General features: G+C 50.4%; 1 protein-coding gene across 11 annotated transcripts; it reads left to right on the top strand.

The window, feature by feature from the left end:
• The first annotated feature begins 2,806 nt into the window (after positions 1 to 2,806).
• On the top strand, positions 2,807 to 4,718 carry LOC127923699 (uncharacterized). 11 transcript variants are annotated; one of them, XM_052507766.1, is made up of 4 exons: positions 2,807 to 3,338; positions 3,479 to 3,534; positions 3,647 to 3,730; positions 3,955 to 4,718. In XM_052507766.1, the coding sequence occupies exons 1-4, from the start codon at positions 2,927 to 2,929 to the stop codon at positions 4,168 to 4,170; spliced, it is 768 nt and encodes a 255-aa protein (XP_052363726.1). In that variant the 5' UTR covers positions 2,807 to 2,926; the 3' UTR covers positions 4,171 to 4,718. The 11 variants fall into 11 exon arrangements, 9 of the variants coding, with proteins under 9 accessions (XP_052363726.1, XP_052363725.1, XP_052363723.1 ...); XM_052507765.1 differs by having other exon boundaries at positions 3,927 to 4,718; XM_052507763.1 differs by having other exon boundaries at positions 3,451 to 3,534.
• The last annotated feature ends 5,282 nt before the right edge of the window (positions 4,719 to 10,000 follow it).

Here is a 10,000-nt window from a genome sequence, read left to right as displayed (position 1 = left end):
GGTAGTTTTGATAGGGAGCTGAGGTAGTTTTGATAGGGAGCTGAGGTAGTTTTGATAGAGAGCTGAGGTAGTTTTGATAGAGAGCTGGGTTAGTTTTGATAGAGAGCTGAGGTAGTTTTGAGAGGGAGCTGAGGTAGCTTTGAGAGGGAGCTGAGGTAGTTTTGATAGAGAGCTGAGGTAGTTTTGATAGAGAGCTGAGGTAGTTTTGATAGATAGCTGAGGTAGTTTTGAGAGGGAGCTGAGGTAGTTTTGATAGGGAGCTGAGGTAGTTTTGATAGGGAGCTGAGGTAGTTTTGATAGAGAGCTGAGGTAGTTTTGATAGGGAGCTGAGGTAGTTTTGATAGGGAGCTGAGGTAGTTTTGATAGAGAGCTGAGGTAGTTTTGATAGGGAGCTGAGGTAGTTTTGATAGAGAGCTGAGGTAGTTTTGATAGGGAGCTGAGTTAGTTTTGATAGGGAGCTGAATTAGTTTTGATAGGGAGCTGAGGTAGTTTTGATAGAGAGCTGAGGTAGTTTTGATAGGGAGCTGAGGTAGTTTTGATAGAGAGCTGAGGTAGTTTTGATAAGGAGCCGAGGTAGTTTTGATAGGGAGCTGAGGTAGTTTTGATAGGGAGCTGGGGTAGTTTTGCTAAGGAGCTGAGGTAGTTTTGATAGGGTGAATAGGAGTGTGTGTGCGGTGTGTGAATAGGAGTGTGTGTGCGGTGTGTGAATAGGAGTGTGTGTGCGGTGTGTGAATAGGAGTGTGTGTGCGGTGTGTGAATAGGAGTGTGTGTGCGGTGTGTCAATAGGAGTGTGTGTGCGGTGTGTGAATAGGAGTGTGTGTGCGGTGTGTGAATAGGAGTGTGTGTGCGGTGTGTGAATAGGATTGTGTGTGCGTTGTGTGAATAGGAGTGTGTGTGCGGTGTGTGAATAGGAGTGTGTGTGCGGTGTGTGAATAGGAGTGTGTGTGCGGTGTGTGGATAGGAGTGTGTGTGCGGTGTGTGAATAGGAGTGTGTGTGCGGTGTGTGAATAGGAGTGTGTGTGCGGTGTGTGAATAGGAGTGTGTGTGCGGTGTGTGAATAGGAGTGTGTGTGCGGTGTGTGAATAGGAGTGTGTGTGCGTTGTGTGAATAGGAGTGTGTGTGCGTTGTGTGAATAGGAGTGTGTGTGCGGTGTGTGAATAGGAGTGTGTGTGCGGTGTGTGAATAGGAGTGTGTGTGCGGTGTGTGAATAGGAGTGTGTGTGCGGTGTGTGAATAGGAGTGTGTGTGCGTGTGTGAATAGGAGTGTGTGTGCGGTGTGTGAATAGGAGTGTGTGTGCGGTGTGTGAATAGGAGTGTGTGTGCGGTGTGTGGATAGGAGTGTGTGTGCGGTGTGTGAATAGGAGTGTGTGTGCGGTGTGTGAATAGGAGTGTGTGTGCGGTGTGTGAATAGGAGTGTGTGTGCGGTGTGTGAATAGGAGTGTGTGTGCGGTGTGTGAATAGGAGTGTGTGTGCGTTGTGTGAATAGGAGTGTGTGTGCGGTGTGTGAATAGGAGTGTGTGTGCGGTGTGTGAATAGGAGTGTGTGTGCGGTGTGTGAATAGGAGTGTGTGTGCGCTGTGTGAATAGGAGTGTGTGTGCGGTGTGTGAATAGGAGTGTGTGTGCGGTGTGTGAATAGGAGTGTGTGTGCGGTGTGTGAATAGGAGTGTGTGTGCGGTGTGTGAATAGGAGTGTGTGTGCGGTGTGTGAATAGGAGTGTGTGTGCGGTGTGTGAATAGGAGTGTGTGTGCGGTGTGTGAATAGGAGTGTGTGTGCGGTGTGTGAATAGGAGTGTGTGTGCGGTGTGTGAATAGGAGTGTGTGTGCGGTGTGTGAATAGGAGTGTGTGTGCGGTGTGTGAATAGGAGTGTGTGTGCGGTGTGTGAATAGGAGTGTGTGTGCGGTGTGTGAATAGGAGTGTGTGTGCGGTGTGTGAATAGGAGTGTGTGTGCGTTGTGTGAATAGGAGTGTGTGTGCGTTGTGTGAATAGGAGTGTGTGTGCGTTGTGTGAATAGGAGTGTGTGTGCGGTGTGTGAATAGGAGTGTGTGTGCGGTGTGTGAATAGGAGTGTGTGTGCGTTGTGTGAATAGGAGTGTGTGTGCGGTGTGTGAATAGGAGTGTGTGTGCGGTGTGTGAATAGGAGTGTGTGTGCGGTGTGTGAATAGGAGTGTGTGTGCGGTGTGTGAATAGGAGTGTGTGTGCGGTGTGTGAATAGGAGTGTGTGTGCGTTGTGTGAATAGGAGTGTGTGTGCGGTGTGTGAATAGGAGTGTGTGTGCGGTGTGTGAATAGGAGTGTGTGTGCGGTGTGTGAATAGGAGTGTGTGTGCGGTGTGTGAATAGGAGTGTGTGTGCGGTGTGTGAATAGGAGTGTGTGTGCGGTGTGTGAATAGGAGTGTGTGTGCGGTGTGTGAATAGGAGTGTGTGTGCGGTGTGTGAATAGGAGTGTGTGTGCGGTGTGTGAATAGGAGTGTGTGTGCGGTGTGTGAATAGGAGTGTGTGTGCGGTGTGTGAATAGGAGTGTGTGTGCGGTGTGTGTCTTCAGTACCTGATGCCACCTGCTTAGTGAGTCAGACTGCATGTCTGTGGAGACCCAGCCCCCTGTCCGCCTTGCCACCTGTCGGCATAGCGACCAGTCCAGGGAGTGTTTGGGGCGCAGCAGCAGGGTCATGTTACCCTCTCACCCCTCCCCCTCCCCGAGGAGGATCCCCTAACCAGCCTCATTGGCACCAGCTGTCGGTCTGTCCCACCGCAGGGACAGTGTGTGTGTGTGAGGGACAGTGTGTGTGTCTGTGTGTGTATGAGTGTGTGTATGAGTGTGTATGAGTGAGTGTGTGAGGCTCAGTAAAGGGTATGTCTGTATTGCCCAGAGAACTATTCACGCTGAGACAACTTTCCTCTACCTGATAGTTTGTTGTTTTAATCAACTGTTTTATGTTTCAGTTGTCCCGTGTGTTCCCTCTTCTTCCTCTGGGTCACCAGGTTCCCTCTTCTTCCTCTGGGTCACCAGGTTCCCTCTTCTTCCTCTGGGTCACCAGGTTCCCTCTTCTTCCTCTGGGTCACCAGGTTCCCTCTTCTTCCTCTGGGTCACCAGGTTCCCTCTTCTTCCTCTGGGTCACCAGGTTCCCTCTTCTTCCTCTGGGTCACCAGGTTCCCTCTTCTTCCTCTGGGTCACCAGGTTCCCTCTTCTTCCTCTGGGTCACCAGGTTCCCTCTTCTTCCTCTGGGTCACCAGGTTCCCTCTTCTTCCTCTGGGTCACCAGGTTCCCTCTTCTTCCTCTGGGTCACCAGGTTCCCTCTTCTTCCTCTGGGTCACCAGGTTCCCTCTTCTTCCTCTGGGTCACCAGGTTCCCTCTTCTTCCTCTAGGTCACCAGGTTCCCTCTTCTTCCTCCGGGTCACCAGGTTCCCTCTTCTTCCTCCGGGTCACCAGGTTCCCTCTTCTTCCTCCGGGTCACCAGGTTCCCTCTTCTTCCTCTGGGTCACCAGGTTCCCTCTTCTTCCTCTGGGTCACCAGGTTCCCTCTTCTTCCTCTGGGTCACCAGGTTCCCTCTCCTTCCTCTGGGTCACCAGGTTCCCTCTTCTTCCTCTAGGTCACCAGGTTCTCTCTTCTTCCTCTGGGTCACCAGGTTCCCTCTTCTTCCTCCGGGTCACCAGGTTCCCTCTTCTTCCTCTGGGTCACCAGGTTCCCTCTTCTTCCTCTGGGTCACCAGGTTCCCTCTTCTTCCTCTGGGTCACCAGGTTCCCTCTTCTTCCTCTAGGTCACCAGGTTCCCTCTTCTTCCTCCGGGTCACCAGGTTCCCTCTTCTTCCTCCGGGTCACCAGGTTCCCTCTCCTTCCTCTAGGTCACCAGGTTCCCTCTCCTGCCTCTAGGTCACCAGGTTCCCTCTCCTTCCTCTAGGTCACCAGGTTCCCTCTTCTTCCTCTGGGTCACCAGGTTCCCTCTTCTTCCTCTGGGTCACCAGGTTCCCTCTTCTTCCTCTGGGTCACCAGGTTCCCTCTTCTTCCTCTGGGTCACCAGGTTCCCTCTTCTTCCTCTGGGTCACCAGGTTCCCTCTCCGGCCTCCGGGTCACCAGGTTCCCTCTCCTTCCTCTGGGTCACCAGGTTCCCTCTCCTGCCTCTAGGTCACCAGGTTCCCTCTCCTTCCTCTAGGTCACCAGGTTCCCTCTCCTTCCTCTAGGTCACCAGGTTCCCTCCCCTTCCTCTAGGTCACCAGGTTCCCTCTCCTTCCTCTAGGTCACCAGGTTCCCTCTCCTTCCTCTAGGTCACCAGGTTCCCTCTCCTTCCTCTGGGTCACCAGGTTCCCTCTCCTTCCTCTAGGTCACCAGGTTCCCTCTCCTTCCTCTAGGTCACCAGGTTCCCTCTCCTTCCTCTAGGTCACCAGGTTCCCTCTCCTTCCTCTAGGTCACCAGGTTCCCTCTCCTTCCTCTAGGTCACCAGGTTCCCTCTCCAGCCTCTAGGTCACCAGGTTCCCTCTCCGGCCTCTAGGTCACCAGGTTCCCTCTCCGGCCTCTAGGTCAACAGGTTCCCTCTCCGGCCTCTAGGTCACCAGGTTCCCTCTCCGGCCTCTAGGTCAACAGGTTCCCTCTCCGGCCTCTAGGTCACCAGGTTCCCTCTCCGGCCTCTAGGTCACCAGGTTCCCTCTCCGGCCTCTAGGTCACCAGGTTCCCTCTCCGGCCTCTAGGTCACCAGGTTCCCTCTCCGGCCTCTAGGTCAACAGGTTCCCTTTCCGGCCTCTAGGTCACCAGTTCCCCCTCCTGCGGGGGGGTCAGTGTATTTAGAGAATGTGGGGGGGGGTCAGTGTATTTAGAGAATGTGGGGGAGATTGTGAGGGGTCAGTGTAATTAGAGAATGTGGGAGGGGGTCAGTGAATTTAGAGAATGTGGGGGGAGATTGTGAGGGGTCAGTGTAATTAGAGAATGTGGGAGGGGGTCAGTGAATTTAGAGAATGTGGGGGGTCAGTGTAATTAGAGAATGTGGGGGGGTCAGTGTATTTAGAGAATGTATGTGGGGGGGTCAGTGTAATTAGAGAATGTGGGTGGAGATTGTGGGGGGTCCATGTGATTAGAGAATGTGGGGGGGTTAGTGTATTTGGAGAATGTCGGGGGGTGGTCAGTGTGTAGTTGGATGAATATCTAATCAGATGACATCATCCGCTGCAATTTACTCAGAGACAAGTGGAGAGAATACTTAGCAACCAACATGTTTGTGTGTGACTCTGTGTTTGTGTGTGACTCTGTGTTTGTGTGTGACTCTGTGTTTGTGTGTGACTCTGTGTTTGTGTGTGACTCTGTGTGTGTGTGTGCTCGCAGTGTGTGTGTGCTCGCAGGGAAAGGGCATCTGTGGATAATCCACTCACCCCTCTTCTTCTTTAGCCTCTCTCTGGAGGAGAGGGGGATGAGGGTGGAGAGGAGAGGGGGGTGGATGAAGGAGAGGAGAGGGGGATGGAGGGAGGAGAGGAGAGGGGAATGGAGGGTGGAGAGGAGAGGGGGATGGAGGGTGGAGAGGAGAAGGGATGGATGAAGGAGAGGAGAGGGGGATGGAGGGAGGAGAGGAGAGGGGGATGGATGGATGGGATGGTGAACGAGGGGAGAGGAGAGAAAAGAAGATTATAAGAAGCTCAAAGATGAGTCTGAGTCTCCTGGCTGTGGAAGCAGTAAGGTTTTCACTATTAGAGTGAGAGGGAGACAGTTACAGATGAGTCTGAGTCTCTTGGCTGTGGAAGCAGTAAGGTTTTCACTATTAGAGTGAGAGGGAGACAGTTACAGATGAGTCTGAGTCTCCTGGCTGTGGAAGCAGTAAGGTTTTCACTATTAGAGTGAGAGGGAGACAGTTACAGATGAGTCTGAGTCTCTTGGCTGTGGAAGCAGTAAGGTTTTCACTATTAGAGTGAGAGGGAGACAGTTACAGATGAGTCTGAGTCTCCTGGCTGTGGAAGCAGTAAGGTTTTCACTATTAGAGTGAGAGGGAGACAGTTACAGATGAGTCTGAGTCTCTTGGCTGTGGAAGCAGTAAGGTTTTCACTATTAGAGTGAGAGGGAGACAGTTACAGATGAGTCTGAGTCTCTTGGCTGTGGAAGCAGTAAGGTTTTCACTATTAGAGTGAGAGGGAGACAGTTACAGATGAGTCTGAGTCTCCTGGCTGTGGAAGCAGTAAGGTTTTCACTATTAGAGTGAGAGGGAGACAGTTACAGATGAGTCTGAGTCTCCTGGCTGTGGAAGCAGTAAGGTTTTCACCATTAGAGTGAGAGGGAGACAGTTACAGATGAGTCTGAGTCTCTTGGCTGTGGAAGCAGTAAGGTTTTCACTATTAGAGTGAGAGGGAGACAGTTACAGATGAGTCTGAGTCTCTTGGCTGTGGAAGCAGTAAGGTTTTCACCATTAGAGTGAGAGGGAGACAGTTACAGATGAGTCTGAGTCTCCTGGCTGTGGAAGCAGTAAGGTTTTCACCATTAGAGTGAGAGGGAGACAGTTACAGATGAGTCTGAGTCTCCTGGCTGTGGAAGCAGTAAGGTTTTCACCATTAGAGTGAGAGGGAGACAGTTACAGATGAGTCTGAATCTCCTGGCTGTGGACGCAGTAAGGTTTTCACCATTAGAGTGAGAGGGAGACCGTTACAGATGAGTCTGAGTCTCTTGGCTGTGGACGCAGTAAGGTTTTCACCATTAGAGTGAGAGGGAGACAGTTACAGATGAGTCTGAGTCTCTTGGCTGTGGAAGCAGTAAGATTTTCACCATTAGAGTGAGAGGGAGACAGTTACAGATGAGTCTGAGTCTCTTGGCTGTGGAAGCAGTAAGGTTTTCACTATTAGAGTGAGAGGGAGACAGTTACAGATGAGTCTGAGTCTCCTGGCTGTGGAAGCAGTAAGGTGTTCACCATTAGAGTGAGAGGGAGAGAGTTACAGATGAGTCTGAGTCTCTTGGCTGTGGAAGCAGTAAGGTTTTCACTATTAGAGTGAGAGGGAGACAGTTACAGATGAGTCTGAGTCTCCTGGCTGTGGAAGCAGTAAGGTTTTCACTATTAGAGTGAGAGGGAGACAGTTACAGATGAGTCTGAATCTCCTGGCTGTGGACGCAGTAAGGTTTTCACCATTAGAGTGAGAGGGAGACCGTTACAGATGAGTCTGAGTCTCCTAGCTGTGGACGCAGTAAGGTTTTCACCATTAGAGTGAGAGGGAGACCGTTACAGATGAGTCTGAGTCTCCTGGCTGTGGACGGAGTAAGATTTTCACTATTAGAGTGAGAGGGAGACAGTTACAGATGAGTCTGAATCTCCTGGCTGTGGACGCAGTAAGATTTTCACCATTAGAGTGAGAGGGAGACAGTTACAGATGAGTCTGAGTCTCCTGGCTGTGGAAGCAGTAAGGTTTTCACTATTAGAGTGAGAGGGAGACAGTTACAGATGAGTCTGAATCTCCTGGCTGTGGACGCAGTAAGGTTTTCACTATTAGAGTGAGAGGGAGACCGTTACAGATGAGTCTGAATCTCCTGGCTGTGGACGCAGTAAGGTTTTCACTATTAGAGTGAGAGGGAGACAGTTACAGATGAGTCTGAGTCTCCTCTGGCTGTGGAAGCAGTAAGGTTTTCACTATTAGAGTGAGAGGGAGACCGTTACAGATGAGTCTGAGTCTCCTCTGGCTGTGGACGCAGTAAGGTTTTCACTATTAGAGTGAGAGGGAGACAGTTACAGATGAGTCTGAGTCTCTTGGCTGTGGAAGCAGTAAGGGTTTCACCATTAGAGTGAGAGGGAGACAGTTACAGATGAGTCTGAATCTCCTGGCTGTGGAAGCAGTAAGGTTTTCACCATTAGAGTGAGAGGGAGACCGTTACAGATGAGTCTGAGTCTCCTGGCTGTGGAAGCAGTAAGGTTTTCACCATTAGAGTGAGAGGGAGACAGTTACAGATGAGTCTGAATCTCCTGGCTGTGGACGCAGTAAGGTTTTCACCATTAGAGTGAGAGGGAGACAGTTACAGATGAGTCTGAGTCTCCTGGCTGTGGAAGCAGTAAGGTTTTCACCATTAGAGTGAGAGGGAGACAGTTACAGATGAGTCTGAGTCTCTTGGCTGTGGAAGCAGTAAGGGTTTCACCATTAGAGTGAGAGGGAGACAGTTAAATTGAACATGTTGCAGAGCCATACAGAGCTCCAAAAATATATATTTCTTCCCCCCCAAACTCACCAGGCACAAAACAACCGCAGCTGTGTAAATATTTCACTCAGGGATTTGTGTGTGTGTTGGTGTGTGTGTGTGTGTATTGGTCTTTGGGTGTGTGTGTCAGGGGGTGTTAAAACCTCTCAGACCAGTGTTTAAAAGTCCTGTACACACAGAATACATTTACACGCTCTCCCCTCTCCTTCTTCCTTTCTCACCATCCCTCTCTCTTTCTCTCCATCTCCCTCTCTCTTTCTCTCCTCTCCTTCTTCCTTTATCTCCATCCCTCTCTCTTTCTCTCCATCCTTCTCTCTTTCTCTCCATCCCTCTCTCTTTCTCTCCATCCTTCTCTCTTTCTCTCCATCCCTCTCTCTTTCTCTCCATCCTTCTCTCCTTCTCTCTTTCTCTCCATCCTTCTCTCTTTCTCTCCATCCTTCTCTCTTTCTCTCCATCATTCTCTCTTTCTCTCCCTCCCTCTCTTTCTCTCCTCTCCTTCTCTCTTTCTCTCCATCCTTCTCTCTTTCTCTCCATCCCCTCTCTTTCTCTCCATCCTTCTCTCTTTCTCTCCATCCTTCTCTCTTTCTCTCCATCATTCTCTCTTTCTCTCCCTCCCTCTCTTTCTCTCCTCTCCTTCTCTCTTTCTCTCCATCCTTCTCTCTTTCTCTCCATCCCCTCTCTTTCTCTCCATCCTTCTCTCTTTCTCTCCATCGTTCTCTCTTTCTCTCCATCCTTCTCTCTTTCTCTCCATCCCTCTCTCTTTCTCTCCATCCTTCTCTCTTTCTCTCCTCTCTTTCTCTCCATCATCCTTCTCTCTTTCTCTCTTTCTCTCCTCTCTCTTTCTCTCATCCTTCTCTCTTTCTCTCCTTCTCTCTCTTCTCTCCATCCTTCTCTCTTTCTCTCCTTTTCTCTTTCTCTCTTCTCTCTCCTTCTCTCTTTCTCCCTTCTCTCTTTCTCTCCATCCTTTTCTCTCCTCTCTCTTTCTTCTCTCTTTCTCTCTCCTCTCTTTCTCTCTCTCCATCCTTCTCTCTTTCTCTCCATCCTTCTTCTCTCTTTCTCTCCTCCATCTCTCTTTCTCTCCATCCTTTCTCTCTTTCTCCATCCTCCTCCTCCATCCTCTCTTTCTCTCCATCCTTCTCTCTTTCTCTCCATCCTTCTCTCTTTCTCTCCATCCCTCTCTCTTTCCTCCTCTCCTCTCTTTTCTCTCCATCCTTCTCTCTCTTTCTCTCCATCTCTCCATCCTTCTCTCTTTCTCTCCATCCTTCTCTCTTTCTCTCCATCCTTCTCTTTTCCCTCCATCTCCATTTCTCTCCTCCATCCTTCTCTCTTTCTCTCCATCCTTCTCTCTTCTCCCATCCCCTCTCTCTTCTCTCCATCCTTTCCCCTCCTCTCCTTCTCTCTTTCTCTCCATCCTTCTCTCTTTTCTCTCCCCTTCTCTCTTTCTCTCCATCCTTCTCTCTTTCTCTCCATCCTTCTCTTCTTTCTCTCCATCCCTTCTCTCCATCCTTCTCTCTTTCTCTCCATCCTTCTCTCTTTCTCTCCATCCTTCTCTCTTTCTCTCCATCCTTCTCTCTTTCTTCCCTCCTTCTCTCCTTTCCCTCTCCATCCTTCTCTCTTTCTCTCCATCCTTCTCTCTTTCTCTCCATCCTTCTCTCTTTGTTCTCCATCCTTCTCTCTTTCTCTCCATCCTTCTCTCTTCTCTCCTCCCCTCTCCTTGTTCTCTCCACCTCTGTTCTCTCCCTTCCCTCCTTCCTCCTTCCCTCCTTCCCCTGTTCCCTCCTTCCCTTTCCTTCCATCCTCCATCTCTCTTTTCCCTCCCATCCTTCTCTCTTTCCCTCTCCCCTGTCCCTTCCTCTTTCCCTC

The sequence above is a fragment of the Oncorhynchus keta genome, unplaced genomic scaffold (genome assembly GCF_023373465.1).
Source record: "Oncorhynchus keta strain PuntledgeMale-10-30-2019 unplaced genomic scaffold, Oket_V2 Un_contig_3080_pilon_pilon, whole genome shotgun sequence".
Lineage (NCBI taxonomy): Eukaryota > Metazoa > Chordata > Actinopteri > Salmoniformes > Salmonidae > Oncorhynchus > Oncorhynchus keta.
The sequence above is the reverse complement of the archived record's forward strand: the minus strand, read 5'-3'. Positions and strand labels throughout refer to the sequence as shown.

What these genes read in the sequence shown, in the direction of transcription:
- LOC127923699 (XM_052507762.1), top strand. Translation starts at nt 2,815, where the DNA reads ATGAGTGAGTGTGTGAGGCTCAGTAAAGGGTATGTCTGTATTGCCCAG. An exon ending in TTCTTCCTCTGGGTCACCAG is followed by an intron (nt 3,535 to 3,646) that starts GTTCCCTCTCCT and finishes CCGGGTCACCAG; the next exon opens with GTTCCCTCTTCTTCCTCTGG. An exon ending in TTCTTCCTCTGGGTCACCAG is followed by an intron (nt 3,731 to 3,926) that starts GTTCCCTCTTCT and finishes CTGGGTCACCAG; the next exon opens with GTTCCCTCTTCTTCCTCTGG.